General features: G+C 45.6%; 1 protein-coding gene across 1 annotated transcript in view; it reads left to right on the forward strand.

Annotated features, from left to right (window-relative positions):
- The window catches only part of RPIA (ribose 5-phosphate isomerase A), a 32,886-nt gene extending 9,334 nt beyond the window's left edge, over positions 1 to 23,552 (forward strand). Inside the window, exons 3-9 of the mRNA XM_077816015.1 lie at positions 1,136 to 1,191; positions 6,676 to 6,735; positions 7,746 to 7,810; positions 8,557 to 8,625; positions 9,354 to 9,495; positions 15,139 to 15,238; positions 22,403 to 23,552. Of these exons, the coding sequence (XP_077672141.1) occupies positions 1,136 to 1,191; positions 6,676 to 6,735; positions 7,746 to 7,810; positions 8,557 to 8,625; positions 9,354 to 9,495; positions 15,139 to 15,238; positions 22,403 to 22,500 (590 nt within the window). The 3' untranslated portion in view covers positions 22,501 to 23,552. The remainder of the gene's footprint in view (positions 1 to 1,135; positions 1,192 to 6,675; positions 6,736 to 7,745; positions 7,811 to 8,556; positions 8,626 to 9,353; positions 9,496 to 15,138; positions 15,239 to 22,402) is intronic.
- The last annotated feature ends 1,486 nt before the right edge of the window (positions 23,553 to 25,038 follow it).

Raw genomic sequence — 25,038 nt, forward strand, 5'->3', positions numbered from 1 at the left:
TGGCGCTATCTATTGACTATAACTTCAGTGGATTATGCACCTGAGCAAGTGCTGTTTGCAGGATCGAGACCTAAGTGGAGACCTAACAGCACAACTGGTAATAGAAGATGGGAGAGAGCAAAAGTCACTGTTAAGATTGTGGAGATGCGCACTTGTGTACATTGTTTGCATCTTGTTGATTCCAGGGTGGAGTTTATGTTAGTTTTTAATACTTATGAGGTATTTTAGGACTTTGAAGCTCTGCTTCCTGGTATGGTGGCTCAATGTCAGAGCTGCTCTGATTCTAACCAAATCTTTGAGCCATGAATACATTTATAAAGCACTATTGGCCTTCAAGACTGCTGAGCTTGGGCTTATGTCTGAGCAGTGGCGTGCCAAAAGCAGGGCTTTCTGAATGATCAGAACAGGTGAGGAGTTTGCCTGCATCACCTGTTGCCATTAGGTAGCACTTACCCATGTTTACTCAGTCAGGCTGTTGGATTTGCCTAAATTTGAAACGTAGCATTTTGTGAACAAAATTTATTAGGGAATTATCTTAATACGTCCATAATAACATCTATTATCTTAATAATAGATGTTCATCTTTTCAGGTTACACGGAGGGAGGAAACATTTAATTCTTTTAATGGAAATGCTGGATTTTGCTCCATTAGTCATTCCCCTACCATATATTTAAATGCTTTTTATTACACGTGATATGAGGCCCTGAGGCAGCACAATCTTTCAGACAGCTGCTATTATTCACCTAAAGCTCTCTTGTTTACAAGGAGTGCAGTAAAATGTGTATAATATAGGATTTAATTCCCTAGGTGATGAATTATTCTTTACTGACTGGGCACAATTCTTGCTTGCTCTACTGCTCCGATATGAGATGGGTCATTAGCCTTTTCATCATAGGCTGACCCAGAGAAGTTGTTTAAACATGATTGTCACCAGAAGCTACAGTTTATCCAGCACAGGATGACACTTGTTTGTAGTTTGTGCCTGACTCTTCTTTGCAAATACAGGTAAGCCCAAGTAACTGGAATGTTTCAAAGAGGCTGTTTGAACTAAAGTTTCTTAAAGTGAAGCTTGTTGCACTTTCCTCCAGCTCTATTGTTTGTTGAGCAAACTAATGTTTCTGCTTCTTCCTACAGCTGAGAGAGTTAAACGGGAGAATCTGAATATTGTCTGCATCCCAACATCTTTTCAGGTAAAAAATATTGTCCCCGCCGGTGCCCTTTCTTATGGGTAAGACACTTGGGGTTACATTCTATCAGTCTATGGAAACTCTAGGGCAATTTCTGAATTACTGTAAATCTGCTCAAAACCCCAGTTAGTTAAAGGAGAACGTTGCGAGATTTCAGCACAGATTCATGGCCGTGACTTCAAGTGGGGTGATGGATAGTCATTGCACTGAGCTGAGATTCACAACAAACCCATGCAATTTTTGAGAAGCTTATGGTGTTGAGTTTCAGACAACATGCGTGATATGTGAGTTACCGTACGGCTCAGTCCATGGCTCCAACTCAGGGGCGAGCAAACTTTTTGGCCTGAGGGCCACATCGGGTTTCCAAAATTGTATGGAGGGCCGGTTAGGGGAGGCTGTACCTCCCCAAACAGCCAGGCATGGCTATTCAACCCCCCCTGCTTCTTGTCCCCTGATGGCTCCCCTGGGACTCCTGCTCCATCCACCACCCCCTGCTCCCTGTCCCCTGACCACCCCCAGACCTCCCGCCCGACTGCTTCCTGCCGCCCCATCCAACTCCTCCTGTCATTCCTGACTGCCCCCATGGGACCCCTGCCCCATCCAACCACCCATTCTCCCTGTCCCCTGACCGCCCCCAGAACCCCTGCCCCTGGCGGCCCCATCCAACCCGCCCTCCTTCCTGACTGCCCCCCCAGGACCCCTGCCCCCACTCAACCCCCCTGTTCCCCGCCCCCTGACCGTCCCGCCCCCTATCCACACCTCCGCCCCCTGACCAACCCCATGGAACTTCCCTGCCCTCTATCCAACCCCCTCCTCCATCTTACTGCACTGCCTGGAGCACCGGTGGCTGGCAGCGCTACGGCCGAGCCGCCCGGCTGGAGCCAGCCACACCACCACGCAGCACAGAGCACTGGGTCCAGCCGGGCTCTGCAGCTGTGCTGCGCGGCAAGAGCTCACAGCCCCGCTGCCCAGAGCATTGTGCCAGCGGCACAGTGAGCTGAGGCTGCGGGGGGGGGGCTAGCCTCCTGGGCCAAGAGCTCAGGGGCCGGGCAGCAGGGTCCTGTGGGCCGGATGTGGCCCGCGGGCCATAGTTTGCCCACCTCTGCTCCAACTGTATAGAAAAGCTATCAATTGTGTTGAATTAGGGGCTTGATCCAAAACCCATTGGAAAGACTCCCTCTGAATTTACTGGGCTTTGTATCAGGCTCTGGAAGCGGTAAAATTTGAGCGGCATGCTGCACTGGTGGGATCACATGCACAAGAGGATATGGAAGCACATGTAGCTGGCTTGCACATGGAACTCCTGCAAAGAAATCAGCTTAATCTGTCCCTTGCTGTGCAACCTTTTACAGGAACTAGCTTTATACCCGCTGAGCTGTAGAGCTGTGAGCTGTTTTTGGAGAGAGGAAGAAAGGTCTTGTGGAAGCACTGGGACTGGGTGTCAGGAGAACTAGGTTCTGTTCCTGACTCTGCCACGGAGTTTCTGTGTGACATTAGGCAAATCATGTTAGTTGCTCTGTGCCTCCCTTTCCTTAATAATGAAATGGGAATACACAGGCACATTCTCTTCCACGCTGTGCTTCCCCTTCCCCTTTAGAGCATGACACGAGAGTGATGTCATCAGGCAAGTTCGTGAGACAGGAAGGGCAACAGACCATTGGCAGAGGCAGTGTGGCCCAGTGGATAGGTCACTGGACTGGAAGTCAGGAGACTCAAGTTCTATTCCTGGTTCTGCCACTGACCTGCGCTGAGACCTTACGCAAGTCACTGCACCTCTGTTTCCCTTCCCACCCTCTGTCTGTCTTGTCTGTATCGCAAGCTCTTTCAGGCAGGGGCACTCTCTTGCTATGTGTGTGTTCAGTGTGACACAGAGACCCATTGGTGCCAACTAGCAAAGGGTTCAGTGTTTGTTATGAGAAACTCCTGTCTCAGATCTGATAAACTCATTATACGTAATACACTCTTTTCATGGTATTTATCCATAAAATGTAGCACGTGAGGTCTCTACTGAAAGCGTGGAATTTACCAGTACTCATCATCGTTGCAAGATGTGTGCCCCGAGAAGTGTCACGTTCAGCGCCTAGCAAGAGTGGGGACACAATCGTGCTACTGTAATATAAATAATTAATAATAATGTTAATTGAAAGAGTGAAATATAAACTCTATACATAAAATGCTGCCAAGTACACAAAGTAATTACTTTTTTCTTTTTTAAAAAAATATCTTCTGTACTCTTTCATTTGGAGTGATCTAGGGTGTTATATGCAACCATATATTTGAAAAAAAATTCAGACGGAAGTGACTTTATTTATTAATTGATATTGTCTCTTTAATTTCCCTAAAATGGTAACACTGACGCTTGTCCCATCTATATATGATCTAACTAGAAACATGGGTAAATTTCTTTTGACCTCAACCATATTAGTTCTTCACGCTGATAATTAATTGAAAATGAATGTGTTCAGCCTTCTTCAGTGCACCGGTGTGAAGTGTGGCTGTAAGAGGCTGCACTGTGGTTTTAGGTGGAACATTACAGTTGGGAAAATTGGCCTTTCATTGGTAAGGAGCCAAGATCTTTCTGAATTGTAGGAGAGACACGCTGTAATTCTCTGTGTTCATTCCAGTATTGGTGATTGAACTTTTCTTACTGCTTTCTGCTTACCGATGTGAACCGTGTTGCACAGTTGTAGCTGAATCGAATGCAGATCCTGCTCATGGGAGAAAGCATGCTGTGTCACACGACTGCCTGGGGGAAATGGGAAGGGGACATTAAGGCATACAGTAGCTGGCCTTACCATGTGGGTTGCACTGAGACCAGATACTTCTTTTCCTAGTCTTAGGTGAAAACTAGTTACACTAATGTAGTTCTACCACTTGGCACAATATTCTAAGTTCAACTCACTTGTCTTTTATCATAGGCTTTTCTTTTTCACTGTTACTCGGATGCTAAGATGCATATGTTAAGGAGGTCTAGCCAATAGAGCCCTGGACTGGGAGCCAGGAGACGTGGGTTCTAGTCTCAGCTCTGATACTGACTTACTGTGTGACCTTGAGCAAGTCACTTCACCCCATTGTGCCTCAGTTTCCCCTCCCACACTTTGTCTCTTTCGACTACAAGCTCTTCAGGGCAGAGTGTGTCTCTTTCTGTGTGTATGTACAGTGCCTAATGTAATGGGGCCCCAAATTCAGTTGGGGGACTCTAGGCACTACTTTAAATGTTGTGCCATCATATTTTAATACAAAACTCTCCTTTCTGCTTCCTGGCTATGGATAGCTAAGGAGTTAGTACAGGAGTTATCTAGCATAGAGAAGTAGGGAGGGAGAAGCTGACTTCTGTTTCCCCTACCGTGTACCTTCAAGACGAAGAGATTGCTTTGGGGAGTTATAAGGGTAAATGCCAGGAGAAAGTCCTGCAGGATGGGATTCATGCCTGGTGTGTATCCATTGACTCCAGGAGAGTTGTTATAGGAGCGAATTTGGCCCTATGTGTGTAGTTAAATTCAGATCTGTTATGAAATGATTATGACCATTCACCCCAATGGAGTTTGATTTACACAGTAGAATTAACAATAAAAAATGTTCGACAGGTTCCTGGACACTAGGTTTGTACCGAGGAGCCTGTTCAGGCCGGTGATCTGAGACCTTGAGACATGGGGACAGATTTTCCCTAGCTGCCTGGCACCTTATGCAAAGTTAGCACTAAACACCACCAGATCAGTGTGGCAGCATCTTACTTCCGCTTCCCCTGGGTGCACGTAACTGCATGAGGTGTAAGGGAGAGGAGAATCTGTGTCAGTGAGCCTTATTCAAACCCACCCCACCCCCCCACTGGTGTAAATCCTTTGAAGTCAGTGGAGCCAAACCTGTGTGTATGAGATTGGAAACCGGCCCTGTGTATCTGTGTCCCTTTCCTCTTGAGTTGTGCATGTACTGATCATCTGGATAGCCACCCAGGGGGTTATAACCTAGCAACAGGGCTGTTTCTTGGCAACAAACTGTAGGTTTCCATCTAATACTGAGAAGAGCTCTGGGTTCCGCCTAATTAAAGCAGTTGTAGAGCCAAAGCAGGCTGTGTGTCAGTGAGATTCCAAGTGCTGGGCAGTTCCATGTGTGTCTTGCTACACTTAGGGAACCTTCTTCATGTACCTATAGGGAACGTCTCATTCTAATCCTTGACGTATGTGCAGGAGCCATATTGTTACTGCTGCTTTATCTCTTGGTCATGAGAACTCTGCACTTGCTTATGACTCCGTGAACCCAGCCTCCCCGTCCCATCGGCGCGAGTAACCCCCAAATGCTGTCGTGTCCTGAGACCTGCCTGCATGGCAGATGCAGAGATCCGGGTCCTCAGCTGGTGTAGCTCCACTGACTGAAGTGGAACTCCACTGCCTCTTTCACTTCCCCAGGATCTGGCCTAGAATGTTTAAAGGGAAACCACACTGTAATATTAGAGATTTTAGTAAACAGAGAGTAAAATCAGGGAGCTCTTTAAAGATGTGTCTTCGCCTCGGTACAAAAGAACAAAAATTAAATAGTAGGACGTGTCAGCAGTAGGGGGGCAGATACATCCCTGGTGTTGCCATTGTTTTATACAATACTCAAAAGTGTGCCAGGAGCTTTTGACTGGAGCGAAGTTATATTAGGGATGAATTTGGCTCAGGTAATGTAACTTGCTATAACACCTCCCTGTATGAGGGTTGAAACTGGCACCTCTGGATCTATAAGCAAGAACCTCTTCTGCTTGAATTAAAGGGATGCAGCAGACTCCTAAACATCTATACAGTTTAGCCAGCACAGGGGATAGAAATCCACTCTTCGTTGTGGGAGTTAGACTCATCATTGCAAAGCATGACAGAATCAGGAGACTTCCTCAGTCTTTGTCAGGGAAGTTGGTTCTCTCCCCGCCACCCCCCAATTTCTCTTTTAAAAGAAAAAATGATTTTTCATGCAGCAACAAAAAGCATTTTCCAACCGTTAAACCTCCCGGCACTTCTGTGGGGTGAATATTACTACCCCCATTGCACAGAGGGGGGCGAACTGAAGCACAGAGAGAGAAAGCAACTCGTCCAAGGTAACACAGTGGGTTAGTTTGTGGAAGAGACAAATGTAGAACCCAGGAGGCTAGTGTTTCCCCGATCTTGTAGGATTTAAGTAACTCCCACTGAAGTCAATGGGAACTGATTGTGCCCTGCAGGAGGAGGAACCAGGAACCTTAACATACAGCCCCGCCACTGCAATTCAAAGCAGCGGTAATACCCTTTGTTACAGAATGCCAGTCTCTAACTAGCAAAGGAGACTTCTCCTTGTTACTTGGTTCTCCTGCTGCAGGACAAGATGCCTTTGGAAGCTGAGACTGAAGAGCCCAAGCCATCTCTTTGGTCAGACTTTGGAGTTGGGACACCGACAAAAGGAGTTTGAGCTGTTTGTGCAGCTTTTAGAGAATCTTTTAATTATCAACAAAATGTTTGTGTTGTTTTCATTGTGTAGGCACGTCAGTTGATCCTCCAGAATGGTCTAAGCCTAAGTGACCTGGACAGGCACCCGGAGGTAAGGGAACTGTAGAAATGAAATCGCTTCTGGCAGGTGTGTTGAGATAACGCCCTCACCTTTTGGCTCTCGGGACCCGGGTTTGGACTGTGAGCTAGGGCACAGGTGGAAATGAGTCTGCTGTGTTTTAGTCCTAGTTTGCTCACAGTGCAGAACCACAACCCGGCTGAGGGTCTGTGTTCAGGAGAGAGCCAGGGATGGACTAAAAGAAGGTGTACAGGTTAGAGTGGAGATCTAGTACCTGAGCTCTAAGAAGCTTGTTCTGGCCGATTTGTTTGACCCCTCGATTTCATGAGCACTAAATCCACTCCCTAATCCTGAACAAACACAAAATGAAGTAAACTAGAAGGGCCAGACATTGCATGATGGAATTTGGCCAGGACTCAGGGCGCTAACAGCCACTCCCTGGGTAAAGGTTCAGTGGCACCGTTCGCAGCCCAGCCTCCCTGCTCCACGCTGCGTATCAGTTCAGCACTGATCTGGAGTGAACAGTGCTAGCTGCTGGAGTCACCCCCACACTACTTCCGTGTATTTTCCCTGGGAGTTTCCCATTCACACACTGTCCCTACTTGTCTAACAAGACTAGACCAGATCAGCAGCTTGACGTGGTGTGTAGGTTATAGCTGGACTTGCTGGCTGCTTGCTGTTTATCTGTGGCTGTGTATCTCTGTGTAATTGTTTTCAAGAGACGATTATATTGAGTCATCTGGCCTTGAGTCTATCCAGAGCTAGTTTTCGATGTACTCATCAAGCCTTCTAGAAATCAGTGATTGTTTCCAACAGTATTTTGGGTTCAGGCTGGTGTTGACTAGACTCTCCATGTAGCATCGGACCTCCTGCTGGCATTAGGATACTTTTCTGTGCAGTAAAACGTGGACAGCTCTTAGCGGATGCATGAGTTGTGGGGCTGAGTGCAGCTGTGCAAACAGCAGGTGCCTGCTTCATGCCGCCTTTCATGACCAACACATTTGTTTCCCAAGGTTTCCAAGCCATGTTTTCTTTTCCCACAGCTTGATGTCGCCATTGACGGAGCTGACGAAGTGGATTCTGACCTCAGTCTTATCAAAGGTGGCGGGTAAGCAATGCCACCTTGTGTCTGCTTACAGCTGCAGTGCTGCAGCCAGGCTTAAACAAATAGATTAATCTACTGGTGTTGTTAGAAATGTTTCTCTTATGGTAGTATAGCTCAACTGAAATCAGGGGCCCACTGTGTGTAGTTCTGTCTAAAAACTTAGTGAGAGACAATCCCTGACCCGAAGAGTTTATAATCCAATATCCAAAATGGAGTAGGGGTGGGAGTAGGAGCAGCATCGGCATCTAGTGATAGAAGCAGTGATTGCTTTGGGTTGTGGCTTTGCTAAGGTTCTTAATCCTTTCACGCAGATCAGTCAGGAGCAGATTTGTGTTTTTGGGATTCCATGTGAATTCAGTGCTTCGAAGGGTGCCAGGCTGACAACCCTGGGTATCCACACAGTAGGTATAGTAATATTGGCCTGTCCACCACTGTGCCTCACGTTAGGCCTGATTGGACCACCTGTAGAGGTTGAAAGAGTGCAGTCTTCTAGTCATGGGTGTCTGTGCTAAGTGCCCCAGAGACTCTGTTTGTTAGTATGCTTGGCTGATTGCCATCTCCCCAGTGACCATGGCTATCAGTCTGGTACCTTTCACAAGCACTAACTTACATTAGGTTTATGGGAAGGGGGAGGGGGTGAAACAACCTCCAGAATGAGTGGGGAGAATGTGAGGGATGCTGTCATCCCGTGGGCCCACCCAGCATGACAAGGCCAGTTTAATATGTTTACTTCTTAATTTTCTTCACAGAGGGTGCTTGACACAGGAAAAGATAGTAGCAGGCTATGCAAAATGCTTCGTCGTCGTTGCTGACTACAGGTAAAATATGTACTGCACTTCATTCCCACAAGGTGGAGACAGAGGGCCAAATTCAGCCATAGCTAAATATGTGAGTTCATAATGAGCGAGCGAATTATTTTGCTTCAAACGCCGTCAGTGGGCGCTTGGCCCTTGATGTCAATGGGAGCAGAACCAGGTCTAAGTAAGCCCAGCTCTGCTGACACCTCATTAATTGAATTTGACTTTTGTCTTTTAATTTGCAAAATCCCAGAGTTCCCAAATTGCAGAAAGTGCTCGCTTCAGAATTTATCTGGACCCGTGCCTTTGGGAGTGGGTATGCCCAGCTGCCTTGCCAGCTTTCCAACTTGACTGGGCATCATCATCTGTTCTTGGGCTAACTTCCCCCTCTGCTTACATCTGTAGGATAATAGAAAATTAACCTGCAGTCTTTCTGCACAAGTGGCTGGGTGGTAACTGGATGAACTCCTGTGGCCTGTGCTATACAGGAGGTCAAGCTAGATGATCTAATGATCCCATCTGACTGTAAGACATATGAATCTGTCTCAAAAAAGGCTTAAGGAGGATTTGAATGGAGCACGAGGCTTTCTGCTGCTCCTCTGAATTTCCCCCTAAAGGACTTGGATGTTGTGCCCTTTGGGGCTTTATATGTGAGTGTATTAATAATAATAATAATAATTATTATTTATTATAATATTTTAGATGCTGTAATGTTAATATTAATCCTGTTTAAAACCAATTACCTGTAGAAAAAATTCTAAGAACCTTGGGGAGCAATGGAAGAAAGGAATCCCCATTGAAGTCATCCCAATGGCTTACGTCCCAGTCATCAGAGCTCTGACCAGGAAGTTTGGTGGCGCTGCTGAGCTGAGGATGGCTGTTCGTAAAGCGGTCAGTATGATCAAAGGTCTCTGAAGAAGGCCGCTCCCCCAGATGGGTGTACGGGGCATGTGACAAAACAGAAATGTGACGGATAATGTCTGTCCAAATATATGGTTTGTGCTTTTGAGTATATATAAAAGAACAAAAAACCTCTTGGCCTAAATTTTCAAAAGTGACTAGTGACTTTGTGCATCTACTTGCTGAGCATTCCCTTCTGAAACTCAGGCCCCTTTACAGTGTTTCAAATAGTACAGAAAAACACAATGAATGTTCCATACATTTCTGGAGACAACATTTTGTTTCAGAAAGTGGCGGAAGTGCCAAGGGGCACAGCCATTTCAGACTTGATTCTGACTAAGGGAGGAATGGGTTGTGTATCTGAAGGTTCCAGGCAATTTGGATGAAAGTGATCATGAAGTGATAGATTTCAGGATTCTAAGGAAAGAAAGGAATGAGAGCAGCAGAATAAGAACATTGGACTTCAAAAAAGCAGACTTGAACTAACGTAGAGAACAGGTCGGCGAGGTCCCATGGGAAGGAAATCTCAGAGGGAAAAGGAGCTCTAGAGGGCTTACAGTTTCTCAGAGACAGTATTAAAGACACAACAGCAAACTATCCTGCTATGAAGGAAAGGTAGGAAGACTAGTAAGAGGCCAAGATGGCTTCATTAGGAGCTCTTTAAAGACCTGAAAATCAACAAAGAATCCTATAAAAGCGAAAATATGGACAAATTGCTCAGAGGAGTACAAAAGAATAGCACAAGTATGTAGGGACAAAATCAGAAAGGTTAAGGCACAAAATGAGTTACATCTAGCAAGAGACCTAAAAGGCAATAAGAAGAGGTTCTTTAAATACATTAGGAGCAAGAGAAAGCTGAAGGAAAGTGTTCATCCTCTGTTTAGTGAGGAAGGAGAGCTAATAACTGATGACATCAGGAAGACTGAGGTGTTTAATAACCATTTTGTTTCATTATTCACTAAAAAGGTTAATGGTGACCAGATACTTAACACAATTAATATAAAAAAAAAGGGAGAAGGAATAATAGGGAAGCCAAAATAGGGGGGAAAACAGGTTAAAGAATATTTAGATAAGTTAGATGTACTCAAATAGGCAGCGCCTGATGAAATTCATCCTAGTATAATTAAGGAACCCTCTGAGACAATTTTGCAATCGTTAGCAATTATCTTCGAGACCGTGTGGAGGATGGGTGAGGTCCCAGGGAATTACAGACCAGTCAACTTTATTTCAGTACCTGGAAAGGTACTGGAACAAATTATTAATCAATCAGTTTGTAAGCACTTAGCGGATAAAAGGGTAATAAGGAATAGCCAGCATGAATTTGTCAAGAACAAATCATACCAAACCAACCTAATTTCCTTCTTTGACAGCATTACTGACCTAGTGGTTAAGAAGGAAGCAGTAGACTAGATGTATCTTGATTTTAGTGAGGCTTTTGACACAGTCCCACATGACATTCTCAGAAGCAAACTAGGGAAATGAGGTCTAGATGAAATCTCTGTAAGGTGGGTGCACAACTAGTTGAAATACTATAATCAAATAGTTATTAATGTTTTGCTGTCAAATGGGGAGGCCGCATCTAATGGGGTCCCGTACTACTCAATATGTTCATTAATGACTTGGCTAATGGAGTGGAGAATATGGTTATAAAATTTGCAGATAACATCAAGCTAGGAGCAGTTGCAAGCACTTTGGAGGACAGGATTAGAATTCAAAATGACCTTGACAAAGTGGAGAACTGATCTGAAGTCAGCAAGATGATATTCAGTAAAGCCAAGTGCAGAGTACTTCACTTTGGAAGGAAAAATCGGCAGCACAACTACAAAATGGGGTTTAATTGGCTAGGCAGTAGTACTGTTCATAGAATCATAGAATATCGGGGTTGGAAGGGACCTGAGGAGGTCATCTATTCCAACCCCCTGCTCAAAGCAGGACCAATCCCCAATTTTTGCCCCAGATCCATATATGACCCCCTCAAGGATTGAACTCACAACCCTGGGTTTAGCAGGCCAATGCTCAAACCACTGAGCTATCCCTCCCTGTTGAAGAGGATCTGGGGGTTCTAATGGATCACAAACTGAATATGAATCAGCATGATGCAGTTGTGAAAAAGGCTAATATTCTGGGGTGTATTAACAGGAGTGTTGTATGTAATACGAGGTAACTGTCTGGCTCTACTCAACACTGGTGAGGCCTCAACTGGAGTACTGTGTCCAGTCCTGGGCACCACACTTTAAAAAAGATGTGGACGAATTGGAGAGAGTCGAGAGGAGAGCAGTACAGATGGTAGAAGGTTTATAAAACCTCACCTCTGAGGAAAGGTTAAAGAAACTAGGTATGTTTAATCTTGAGAAATGAAGACTGAGAGAGGGACCCTGATAAGTCTTCACATATATGAAAGGCTGTTATCAAGAGCTTGGTGGTCAATTGTTCTCCATGCACACTGAAGGTATCAAGAAGTAACGGGCTTAATCTGCAGCAAGGGAGATTTAGGTTCGATGGTATGAAAACTTCCTAACGATGAGGATTGTTAAGTGCTGGAACAGGCTTCTAAGGGATGTTGTGGAGCTCCCATCATGGGAGGTTTTTAAGAACAGGTTGGGCAAACACCTGTCCGGAACAGTGTAGAGTTACATAGTCCTGCCTTCGTGCAGGAGGCTGGTCTCGATGATCTTTGGAGGTGCATTCCAGCCTTACATTTTTACATTCTAAATTGGGCACCTGGAAAGGGAGGTACTTAAAAATCTTGAAGATGTAAGTCCCTATTTTTACCTTTGCAGAAATCTGTTTCTTTAAGTACTTTTATCCCCGTTGTACAGATGGGGAGTTGAGGCACAGAGAGGCCTGGCCCAGGATCATACAAGAAGTCTGTGATGGAGCAGGGCATTGAACATAGGTCTCCCAAGTCCCAGACTAATGCACTAACCCTTGTATTCTCCTTCTTCTCTACTTCTCTGCCAGGAGGACCGAGATTATATGTGGTGGTAGTTAAATTTTATTCTAGGTATATTAAGAAGAAGGTTGCTGTTACCAAAATACAGTAAAAAAATCTTTCTCTGACAGCCATAGGTTAATAACATCATCCTGGCCACAATCCTGGGAAATCCTAAGTTTTGATCATGGGGCTAATGCATCCATGAGGAATGTTACTCATGGGTGTAGTATTGCTCTGAAGGGCCTAATCTAGTCTCAGATGAAGGCGATAGGAGTCCTTCCACTGGCTGAGTAGGCTATGGATTAAGCTCTCGGTTTTGTATTGTTCTGTGACTTTTGAGTTGTATCCATCTTCTTATGGTGTATATGAGTGACAAGATCCCAGAGAGCACTGATGAGGAATCGCTTAGCGGTTAGGGTTCAGGAAGGTCAGGTATGGCTGGTGTGTCTCTCTTCACCTTCAGGCCAAGCAGGGTCTCTCAGCCCCGGTGGGAACATGGTGATGAAGAGGTTTAATGTCCTCTGTCTGTATCCTTTCATAGACTGCAGATGTCCTCACAGCCACTCTCCAAAGCAGTAAACTAGAAAGGACCATTAGGCATGCAGTAACTCTCCACGGTTAGTCTATTGCTAAGAAATTAAGACTGTATTGGAATGTTTTGCTCTCCTTTGCTGGTCAGAACTCCTCATGCTGATCTTCTCCAAGAGTAAAGTAACGTCACAAGACTTGTATCCTCATCTGTTTGTTTGAAAAATCAACCCTTGAGACATAGCTATTATCTCACTCTTTCAGACAACCAGCTGAGTTCTGTTGAAACTAGATTTTCTGACAGTGGATATGACAGTCAGCTCTGCCTGTTGCCATACAGACAAATCTTTACATATTGAGAAATAAATGTTTCCAAGTGGCGTGCTGAGAGTTTCCCCATGTGACTTTCCTTTGATGTTTGTGGTGCTAATTCCACATGTCTCTCTACAAAGCACTTTGAAAAATCCCCCTCTAGTTTTTAATACTTACCTTATGGGGAAACTCAGAATAATGACTTTGAATATTCAGTTCCATAGGATTCTTTGCATCGGGGATTGCACAGCTTTCCGCTCTAATATGCAGCTTCTTTGACTTTCTTAGCTGTGATGTATCTATAGAAATCCAGTGGACAGGAGCACCCTGGCAATGCTAGTACTATTTTCATAAGACTGCTAAGAGATGAATTTCCAAAGTACTTTGTTCATACGGCATTTTGGTTAATCTGTGCCAGGGCTTCCCGGAGGGTCCCCGGCCCCATTCAGGGCTCTGGGCTTCAGCTGCAGGTCGGGCTGTGTGTTGGGGGGGGCGGCGGCGGCGGCTTCAGTCCCACCGCGGGGTGCTTGAGGCTTCAGCCCCTCAGTGGGTGCCCCAGGGCTCTTGTGGGCTTGAAAATATTTACTGGCTCTGCTCTGGATGGCTCCAGCTGAATTTAAGCCCTAATCTGTGCCAAACTCCTAGGGTCTGCCATTGACTCAACTGTGCCACTCTGGGAATATCACCTATCTTCTTTGGTCCTCTCTTTCTTCATCTGTAAAATACTTGCCTACTTAACAGGTGCTTTGTGAGAAGTAGTGAGTGAGGATTAAAAGAGCAATATATGCTTAATATCATGTATTGTTTCCTGTTTGACCTGATCTGTTCTCCAGTATTTGGTGCCTTGCAGGCTTGTTTCCATTAGGATGAGAAATTGTGAGATGAGTCAGGTCTATTCTTGAAGTCATCTTGTTTGTGGACATTTCTTGTAAATAAAGTCCTGTTTCCCTGAACACAGCAGCAGGTGATGTCCTTTGGAATGCCCAAGTCAGCTGCTCCAAAGACCTCTGTGCCCAAGATCTGTCCCTCTTCTTCCTCTCAGGATCACACTTCTCCTGCAAACCAAGATGTTAGCACCCATGTTTGCAAACTGGGCAACCCCTCCACAAAGGTTAGCACTGACATGTCATGGGGTCTAGTGCCACAGCCCCTCGCTGTTTTCACTACATGAAGGGACTTATTTGCTCTTTCTGTTGGGCCGGAGAAAGTAGTCGGCATGTCCGTTGGCCTGAATGAAGGGATTGTCCTTGGCTCCAAGACTCCTCTCATGGTCGCCGTTAGCACCTTTTGGTATCAGTATTAGAAGTAGTGGGGGTGTTTTGCATTGAAGCTCTTCTAACGGCCAAGGACAGACTCTTTTAGGGTACCAAAATGGGTTACTCTATGAAAAGCATCCCCTTATCATGCTTAAATTGGTTAATTAAGGGCTGTGTCTTCCAGCCTCTGTGTAGAATATGACTAAATGCCGTGTGTGTAATAGCAGTTTATTCTTGCACTGCTGAAGCCAGTAGGAATTTTGCCATTGAATGCAGTGGGAGCAGGTTCATCTCACAAGTACATACATTTTTAGTCCCACATTCACCAAGGTGTCCAGGTGCTTTCCACAGACCCACATGCTTTGATATAAACTGGATAGCTCTGTGTGTGTGTTTTGTTGTTGTCGTCCTCCCCACTTGGTGCAAAACAATGAGTGGGGCAGTGACACAGTTGAATAACAGCAATTTTCTTTATTTTATATGTTCTGTTTGAGACATTTATTTCTAGTGGAGAGCTGTGTGGGCAGCCAATTTTGTGTCTGAGTTTAAAAAAAAAAAAAAAAAATCCTTACAAAGTAGTTAACAACTCATCTTTTTGCCTAGGGTCCCGTGGTGACAGACAATGGGAATTTCATATTGGACTGGAAGTTTGACAAGGTCCACAAGTGGAACGAAGTGAACACAGCTATAAAAATGATACCAGGTAATCTCTCAGATTAAAAAATCCCTGAGTTCCTGAGGTCTGGTCTACATTGGAAATAAGACATCAGTGGTTAACAGTGAAAGTAATGAACCATTGGAACAATTTACCAAGGGTCACAGTGGACTCTCCATCACTGACAATTTTGAAATCAAGATTCGGTGTTTATTTTTGTTTGTTCGTTCATTTGCTTTTTTAAAGATCTGTTCTAGGAATTACTTTGGGGAAGTTCTTTGGCAAGTGTAATGCAGGAGGTCAGACGAGATGACCACAATGGTCCCTTCCAGCCTTAGAATCGGAGTCCATGAAGTTATACTGGTATAACTCTTTTGGTTAGGGATGGTATATTTTGCTTCCTGAACTGGAATAAGTTATCCTGGCATAAGCGTACGTATCCTGGTGTAAAACTGTGTATACCGTGGATGGGATTTTGTCACTTTAACTATCCCAATATAGTTAAAACAGCAAAACTTTCTAGTCCAGATGAGTCCTAAGATCCTAATTCAGTGAGATACATAAACCCTTGCCTAAATTTTAAGCATGGAAATACCATAGTGCTACTCGCATGCTTAAAGTTAGCAAACGCTTGAGTATCTTGAGTGGTCAGATGTCAATTACATTAGTGTCCATCGATGCCATTGACTTTACACCACTGTGACTTCATTAGGAGAACTAGATCCTAGTCTTTTTCAAATGCTCTTTGTGCTGCTTCAGGTAGGAGCTCTTCATCGCAACGTTGATGGACTCTTGGGGTGGGATTTTTCAAAAGCATCGAAGCCCCATTGAGAGATGGGGTGACTTGTGCCCCTAAGTGGGCTTTTCTGCATGCATGCAGTAGGGCTCTAACTTCACCAGGGTCGTTCCAGTGATCCAATCCCCCTAGGGTAGAAGCAGTTCATACCAGTGTAAAGGTGCTTGTACCAGCGTAGCTATTCCGATGCAGAAGGGAATAAGCTGTGCCAGTATAATAGTATCCATGCTGGGGGCTGCACTGGTAAAACTATTGGTAAAAGAATCTCATCCCAACCGACACAGTTATACAGATACAAAATCTATGTAGACCTGGTCACTTTTAGGTGCTTTTAAAAAAAAATCTCACCCTTATTTTTATAAAGGTTTACAGTGGCCAAGAAGTCACAAGTGGGGCTGTCATGTGTAGGGTACGTCTGCATAGCAGCTGGGGAGTGTGATTGCCAGCTCTGGTAGACATACACACGCTAGTTTGGGAAACGTGGCCCTGGGGCCGGGGCGGTATGGGCTAGCTGCCAGGGTACGATCCCGTCTAAGATCATAGGTACACACTCCGGTGTCTCGTCTGAGTCGCCGCTGCCGGAGCCACAGTCCTTCTCTTAGCGTACGTCTGTTCTACCCGCCGGATCGGCAGGCAGCGGGTCGATTTATCCCATCTAGTCGAGACACGATAAATCGACCCCCAAGCGCTCTCCCGTCAACTCCTGTACTCCACCGCCACGAGAGGCCCGGGCGGAGTCAACTGGGGAGTGGCAGCAGTCGACTCACCGCAGTGAAGATGCTGCGGTGAGTTGGTCTAAGTACGTCGACTTCAGCTACGTTATTCACATAGCCAGAGTTGCGTAACTCAGATTGATTCCCCACCCCGGTGTAGACCAGGCCTTAGCGCGCTAGCTCGATCAAAGCTAGCCCCTGCACATCCGCGTGAGCTGGGAATTCCACTTCCCATCTGCAGTGCAGACATGGCCATAGGTCTTCGGGCAGTGATTTAATTTTGGGAAGAGAATTTTTTTTTTTTTTAACCTTTGTATAGCTCAAAAAGGGGTTAGTCAGATGAGCTTTTGTTGGTCAAATAAAATAAAACAGAAAACTTGTATATTTCAACTCCCAGTAAGAAGGTCGACTGCTTTTACCTCTGACTTAAATTACACTTATTTAAAAAAAAAAAAAAGAAGGTGATCTCTTTAGTTCTGAGATCATCCACCAGGTGGCAGCATTGTTTCATTCATCTTTTCAAAACAAACTTTGTCTGAGATGGTACACAAGTAATTTAAACTCGATTCTGCAGCCCTACTCGTTATGTGTGGCATACTTGTGAGGAAACGTGCTGTGCAGAGATGCTAGCCTTCCCTAATTTTCCATAATCTTCCCGGTTTTACATGTAATTACAAAATTCGTAATTCAGGCTTAAATCAACTAATTTTGCAAGTGCGCGTGTATTTCATAGAATAGAATGTCAGGGTTGGAAGGGACCTCAAGAGATCATCTAGTCCAACCCCCTGCTCAAAGCAGGACCAATCCCCAATTTCGTGTGTGCGCGCGTGCATACAGGTCACTCACCACCACTGAGGTCCGAGGAGCACAGTGAACAGTGCCGCTGCGGCTGGGGGAGCTCTTCTCCACCACCTTGTGGCACATACGCAAACTGCGCAGTGAGGCTCTGATAGGAGGCGAGCCATGTTGAAGGGGTTGGGGTGCTGCTGGGTTCACTGCCCAAGCCACAGGCTGCTCTTGCTGCCCCCTTGCTCTTGCTGCCCCAGGTGGGCCCTGCTGGACAACGCTAAGGCGCGCTGAGTAACGAGAATGCTCCAGCTGGGTCTGCCCGGGGCAGTTAGAGCTTAACACATAGCCTGTGTCTTGGGCGGTGAATCCAGCAGTGCCCCAAGCCCCACTGGCCATCACTGCGGCTTGTCTCTTGTCACACCATCACTGCGCAGTCTTGGGGAGAGGAGAATCCAGAGGGGCTGGAGGACACAACAGAGGAAGAGAGCAGGAGCGTGACAGAGGAGGGGAAGAGGAGGAAGATCATCTTGGGAAGAAGGTTCAGGCCCAGAACTGGCCAAGGTAACTAAGAGCCCTAAGCAGCATAGGAGGGCAGCTTTCCTTGGTCCAGACCTCCCCTTCTCCCTCTTCGGGGGTGGGATCAAGGGTGCAATGAGGGGTGGTGCAGGGCATCCAGGCCTCCCCCTTGGCCATAGACCATAGACATCTAAAATGCAGCCCAAGCGGTCAAGGTGCTATCCCCAAGCCCCTGTCTGTATTTGGCTTCACACCTTTGGCATTTGCTGATGATCCAAGCAACATCACTGATTTTTTCCATAAACATCCCTAAAAGTCTCAGAGCAAAGTTGGCAGCTCTGCACAGGAGTAAGGACAACTGAGCATCAGGTTGGCCAAAAAACCAGCCCTTACGGATTAAAACCTCTCAGCAGAGTTTATATTTTATTTAAAAGAAAATACTAAGTACGCTTGGGTGCAATTCTTCATCACATGGGTGTTTTTCTCCACGTTAAACAGTGTCCACAGTCTTGCAGTGTGTTGTGCATGGGCCAGTGTAACAACCTGCCTGCTGGCCCTGTATTGTAGCCTTGGGGCCTTACCCAGGAAGCGCGTGGTCCTGAAATGGGGTGTTCTGGAAGAGGTATGAGGTTCCTCGGATCCTAATTGATGTTTGCTGTTGAAACCCTTAATGGCAACAAAATCATGGTGCCTTGCATTTCGTAACCCTTTTTCTTCCCAAAGCAAAATTAAAGTGGTGTACAAATTACGGCATCACTTCCACGGGCCACTGAATGGAGCCCGCTCTAGAGGAAGGTGTGTCAGCTGTTGTACATAGCATTGCTGGGTGCTGTTAAACAATGTAAGGGAGGAGATGAAAAGGGCGCTACAGGGGAATTTCTATTGTAGATTACTGGCATTTGGTCACGGTGTCAGTGTTAACACTTCTCCAGCCATAAAGAATGCATCTGACTTTCAGTGCCGCAAGTGAACATGACTCCATTCGGAGACCATTTAAATACATGCCGCTCATTTCGTTTCATGTCGGGATGAGCACAGCAGTGTCGTTCAGGAACAGGAGTCTGGAGGCCTGTTGTAACAAATACAGCTTTCGCTATTTCGCTGCATAATGCAACTGGTCGCCAGGTGACTTTGTTTCAGATACTTTTCCATATTTAACGCCAGAAGAGACCATTAAATCATCTAGTCTGATTTCTTGCATACCACAGGCCAGGGAATTTCATCTAGCTCCTCCTGTATTGCGTCCAGTAACTTGCCTTTTAAATCAAGGAGGGGGAAATTAAATCTTGGTCATATAGTTTAAACCCTGTGTACCACTCTGCACAATTTTCTCTATTATGATTTCCTCCCTAAAGCCCTGATTCAGCGGGGTACTTAGCATGGCTCTAATTTTAAGGGTACGAGCAGTCCTGTTGCCGTCAGTGATCTTACTCACGCTAAAAGTGAGGCTTGTGCTTACGTACTTTGCTGACTCAGGAATTATGGACATATCTACATCAGAGGTGGTGGTGGTGAGAATCCTTGGTTGCTGCTGGTGGACTCAGTAGCGGTGGACTACTGGTGCTGCTGGTGGACTCTGTTGAGGGAGGGGGTGATCTCTGTAAAGGGGCCACTTACCGGTTTATTTTTCGTGCTCTGAACCATTATAAATGATCTGATCTCACGCCTCCTAAGAGTCTCGCACCTTGTTGTGGCAGCCTTGTGGGGAAAACCCCAGACTCCCCTTCCCCCTGAAGTAATTGGCTCTGGGGCATAAGAACGGCAATACTGGGTCAGACCAAAGGTCCATCTAGCCCAGTATCCTGTCTTCTGACAGTGGCTAATGCCAAGTGCCCCAGAGGGAATGAACAGTGTGATCAATTCCCTGTCTCCCATTCCCAGCTTCTGGCAAACAGAGGCTAGGGACACCATCCCTGCCCATCCTGGCTAATAGCCATTGATGGACCTATCCTCCATGAATTTATCTAGTTCTTTTTTCAACCTTGTTATGGTCTTGGCCTTCACAACATCCTCTGGCAATCCACAGGTTGACTATGTGTTGTGTGAAGAAATACTTCCTTTTGTTTGTTTTAAATCTGCTGCCTATTAATTTCATTTGGTGGCCCCTAGTTCTTGTGTTTCTGAGAAGCAGTAAACACTTCCTTATTTACTTTCTCCACACGAGTCATGATTTTGTAGATCTCTATCATATCCCCTCTTTAGTTGTCTTTTTTCCAAGCTGAAAAGTGCCAATCTTATTAATCTTGCCGCATATGGAAGCTGTTCCATACCCCTAATCATTTTTGTTGCCCTTTTCTGAACCTTTTCCAATTCCAGTGTATTCCAGGTGAGTTTGGCCATTTGCTGCTCCATAGATGGTGTGAGACCCAGGCTAGCACTGGATTATGAAAGCATCAGGGGCCAAATGCTAGTGCAGAAACCTGCCTCTGCTGTGAGGCCTGGAGCAGAAAGCGATGATGAAACCTGGCCCCTTTTAGTGTTTGCAGGAATCACAGTCTGAGGGCCTAATCCTTCGTCTCCTAGTGATTACGCCTGTCGTACCAAAATGGCTTTTTGCTAATCTGGTTCCTAGCCCAGCTTTGCGTGGAGGAGCTCCACATTGTAACATCTGACCCACCCCTGCAGTCTGCCCAAACCACTGCAGCTTAAATAGCCTCCGTCTACTGCTTGGACTTTGTGTGACGTCCTTCCTCCACCTCCCGGCCTCCAAGAATATCTCCATTGGCTTCTCCGCTTCTGCCTTAAGCTTAAGACTGTTGTTTTTGCTTCAGTGCCCTGCACTACTCTGCCACCTTATATTTCTGTCCTGCCCCCACTTCCCTTTGTAGTCTTGTCTCACTCTCACCTTCCTGCCTCTTCCGATGTTCCCCTGCACCTAGAACTCCCTGGCAAAACGGGGGAGCCACCTCCTTAAAGCTAAGCCATAGGCGGATCTTACCCCCCCTTAATGAAAAGCCCTGCCCTGCTCCGCCAGCCTCCCCTTCTCATCCAGGGTACTGGAATTGTTCTGTTCTGATCCTGCGAGGTGCAGGGCACCCTTAGTTCTCACCGCCGGGGAATCTCGTAGGATTGGATTTTGGACTGGAAAGCACTGGGTAGCAGGTGCAGTGTCAGAGCAGTCAGCACGAAAGATCTGGAAGTGAATTATACCCTGTATCTGCTCCCTGTACATGGATCAACTGTATTGTTTTATTACAGTTAAAAATAATGGGTGAAATCCTGCGCCCCTTGACGTCCCTTGGCAAAACTCTCATTGACTCCAGCGGGGATTGGATGCCACCTGGTGTCTTGACGTTCACCATTCCACTGTGTCTGAACATATTTTTCTGCGCTGGTTTCCGGCAGCCAGTTGATATCAGCCTTGAGCCCCAGGCAGCCATGCTAGTCAAACGAATCTAAATGAACTGGTGAAAGTTGCCATGTGTCACTCTCTATTTAGAGTTGCACAGCAGGGACCTGCCAGTTTCACGTGCAGCTCGTGAAAACCCTGTGCCATTTGTCTCTGTTGTGACAGTGAGTCCTTTATTTTCTGTTCTGAAATGTGCCCCGCTGCAAAGAGGGTGGTCGCTCGTAAGGTAGAAGAGGAAAAGAAACAGAGCCATCAAGACGTGCATTCTCATCCAAAGCTCCCACTGATAGTACTGCTGCCACGCTTGTCCTCCCTTCCCTTGTATATCTTGCTCCTGCTGTTACGTGTAAGCTTGGTGTGTGTTTGTGCAATGCTTGCTTCAGGCCCTGGTGCTTAATGACTGCTGTGGGGCTACTTGCTTAGCCCCCCCCGATCCTTCTGAAGGCCACAGAGCTGGATTCCTGCACCAGTACGGAGACCCACTGGCTTTAGTGGGGCTCTCCATGGGTGCAGATGTCCTCTTGCACTGAGCTGGTTGCAAAGTCAGGGTGTTAGCAAGCACTTCACTCTATGTTCTGTTCATACCCATAAGAACGATCATTCCAGATCAGCTCAGTGGTCTATATAGTCCAGCGTCCCTCCTTAACAGTGGCCAGTACCGCTGCTCCAGCGGGTGGTGTAAGAAATCCTGTAGTGGGGAATTCTGGGATAATCTGCCTATAGGGAAACTTTTCTTAACCCTTTCTTCCCCCCATCAAATTCTAGGTTGGCTTATGTCCGGAAGCATAAATGTCATAAGCTTGTCAGGACAGAGACTGATTTTGTAAAGCCATAGTGGACTTTGAGGCCCAGGTCCTCAAATGTATTTAGATGCCTAAGTCCCTTTGAAATCAATTGGAGTTAGATGCCTAAATACCTTCTGAGCGTCTGGCCTGAATGCCTGATCAGTAATACAGTCCCTAATTCTAGAGGATTAGAGCAGCCGGGGTAAGCCTGGCAGATAAGAGATGGTTCGAGCCCTAACCTGTGTGTGAATGTTCTCTTCCCAGGAGTGGTGGAGACAGGTCTCTTCATCAACATGGCCGACGTGGTTTACTTTGGCATGGAAGATGGTTCTGTCAGCGCCCGTGAGAAACTGGCCCTCTGACACAGTCCAGCCACATGATGCTCTCTGCCTTCCAAACAGTGGTCGTAATGGTGCCAACCTGACACATTGCCTTAACGAGCAGCTGGTCAGTCGCAGAGGTTGGGGCAGAAGGTCTTTCGGGATCCGCTGACGTGCTACTGAATGTCTTTTTTAAAAACTATATTCTCTATTTTTTATTGTTCAGGAACGCTTGTCATTTTTTTTAAAAAAAAGAGTCACTTGAATAGAAGTTGCTTTTAACATTTTTATTTTGTTTTATAAGAAGCATTTACCAAAAAAGACACATCTTACAGAACTTGAACCCTCTGGTTGCTCTGACAGCGTCTTGTTGCGGGGAGAAAGGTGATCACAATGTATTATTTTTATTTAGTTTGCTGGGAGGAAAAATTAAAGATGCAGCATGTAAAACCAGGGCGTATCCAGTTGGGACCTGCTGATGCCTTATTGGAACCTTTTGGTTCTGTATTTTCTCCCCTTTGGTTTTTTTACATCATGGTTTTTAATAGTACAGAATGCCTAGTTATTCTGCATGGGTAAAATTTACCCACTGTGCAGAGGGTCATGACAGAAGTGTTGCATGGGCTTTTTCTGGCCCTTTGCATAGGAGTGAATTTCATCCTTTGGGCCAAATGCTGCTCTGTTAAACCAGTGTCAATCCACAGTAACTCCCATCAAGGTTAATTTCAATCAGTGAAGTTACTCCAGATTGACATCCTTGTAAACAAGAGCAGAATTGGGGCCTGGATCAAGTTTACAGAAGTGTATTGGAGAAGCTTTCAACAATGTCTAGTACCTTAGCGGCAAATCATTCGGTTAGGAATGAAGACAATTTATCACACCTCACAGCTGGGTTGATTCATGGGAGGATAGATCGGAAAGCAAAGGAATATTGAGTCTTCCTGCCTGGACTGGATACAAATGTAGCAAGAGGACAAGGCAATCATCTGATGTATCCTATTCCTCCTTTAGGTGCTTTGCATGGTATAGTGTCAAAAACGTGAGTCATCACTTTGTATGTTATGGGCACTGAAATAAAGAGCTGTAATGCCAGGTTTTTGACTGTTCTGATTCTCTTTTACGATGAAATATTTAATACCTGATGAGACAGAACCTCAGTTGGTGTAAATCATCTTCGCTAGAGCTATGACTCTTTCCACTTGCCGAGGATCTGCCCCGATTTGGGTAGCTTAAGGCCTTATGTGGGATTTAAATGGGGCTTAGGCTTTGTGCTGGCTCTCTGTACAAGGGTGAATTTCACCCACACTGAATGCACCAGTTCACATTTGATTTCCTCTTTGATCTTATCAAAATATTTTGTTTTGCTGTCACCCAAGTGTCTGAACAACACCTGTTAAACTGCAGCACTTGCATGCAAATTCTATGAAACTGAGTGAGAATTTGCATCTGTGTCTAAAAACGGCACGTGTGAGTAAGATGTTATTCCCTTTTTGCAAAAAAGGTTATTTTGATTATCTGAAACCTCCTCCTCCCTGCAGACGTGTCCTGTCAGGTCTAAAACTGCCCCATAGTTTTATACCAAGATGGCCTGCGATAGAGCATTTCCAATAGAGTGATTATGATGGAACATTATGGTAAGAAACAGTTTGTAAGATACTATCACAGCAGCCTAGATTAGGAACATGGAGCCAGAGAGACGTTGTTTCAGATTGATCGAGTGAAATTTTCAGACTCTTCATCCCTTTATTTTCTATAACATCATAGTAGAATGAACAATAAAGCAAAACTAATTTAATTCCCACACAGGATTCTGTCTTGTTGCACACTGTGCTTTCCAAAAAGAGGCGTTTTTTTGGGCAGGGAGGGACAATTCCTGTTTTCTGCATATTTTGATTTCCCTAAAACAAATGGCCATGTCACCAAAATAAATCATTGGGCCCTCGTATTTCACCGTGAGCTTGATCAATGAGTCCAATGGGAGGATGCAGTAGCAGGCATCATGTGCTTGTTCACCCTCACATTTATAATATTATCTGGATATTTTCTTTTTGTGTGTGTGGGGGGGTGGGAGGGGAGCAGGTGGTGGAAGCAAGTGTAATAACACTTTATTATAATTATATAGCACATTACAACTGAGGATGTCCTCCGCCTGACCCTGTGTCCACGGTTACTGTCTGGGTGTGGAATAAGCCATGATACCGCATATCATTACCAGCAGGCCCTACTGGATTAAGGAGACAATGTTATAGACATAACTCTGACTCCCCTTGCTGTGGTAAGGTAACTGGCTGTATTCAGTGTTTCTTGTGTTTACCATCTCTGTGCTGTAGTAATGGGGTTTGTTTTAGTTTACACACTTGGACACTTTCTATGGATGGAGCTCAAAATGCAGAGCCACCAATTCCCAGACTGTAAATGCATGAGACACTACTATGGATTTGCCAGAGAAAGGCAGAGCAGTGGTCCACCACGTCCAGTAAACAACCCCTGACACTTCATAGATTTAAAACAGATCAGTGATACTTCATACCTCAGATGTTTCCTTCCCATGCATCTGGGCCTCTCACTTCCCAAGCACTA

The sequence above is a fragment of the Eretmochelys imbricata genome, chromosome 4, assembly GCF_965152235.1.
Source record: "Eretmochelys imbricata isolate rEreImb1 chromosome 4, rEreImb1.hap1, whole genome shotgun sequence".
Classification (NCBI taxonomy): Eukaryota; Metazoa; Chordata; order Testudines; family Cheloniidae; genus Eretmochelys; species Eretmochelys imbricata.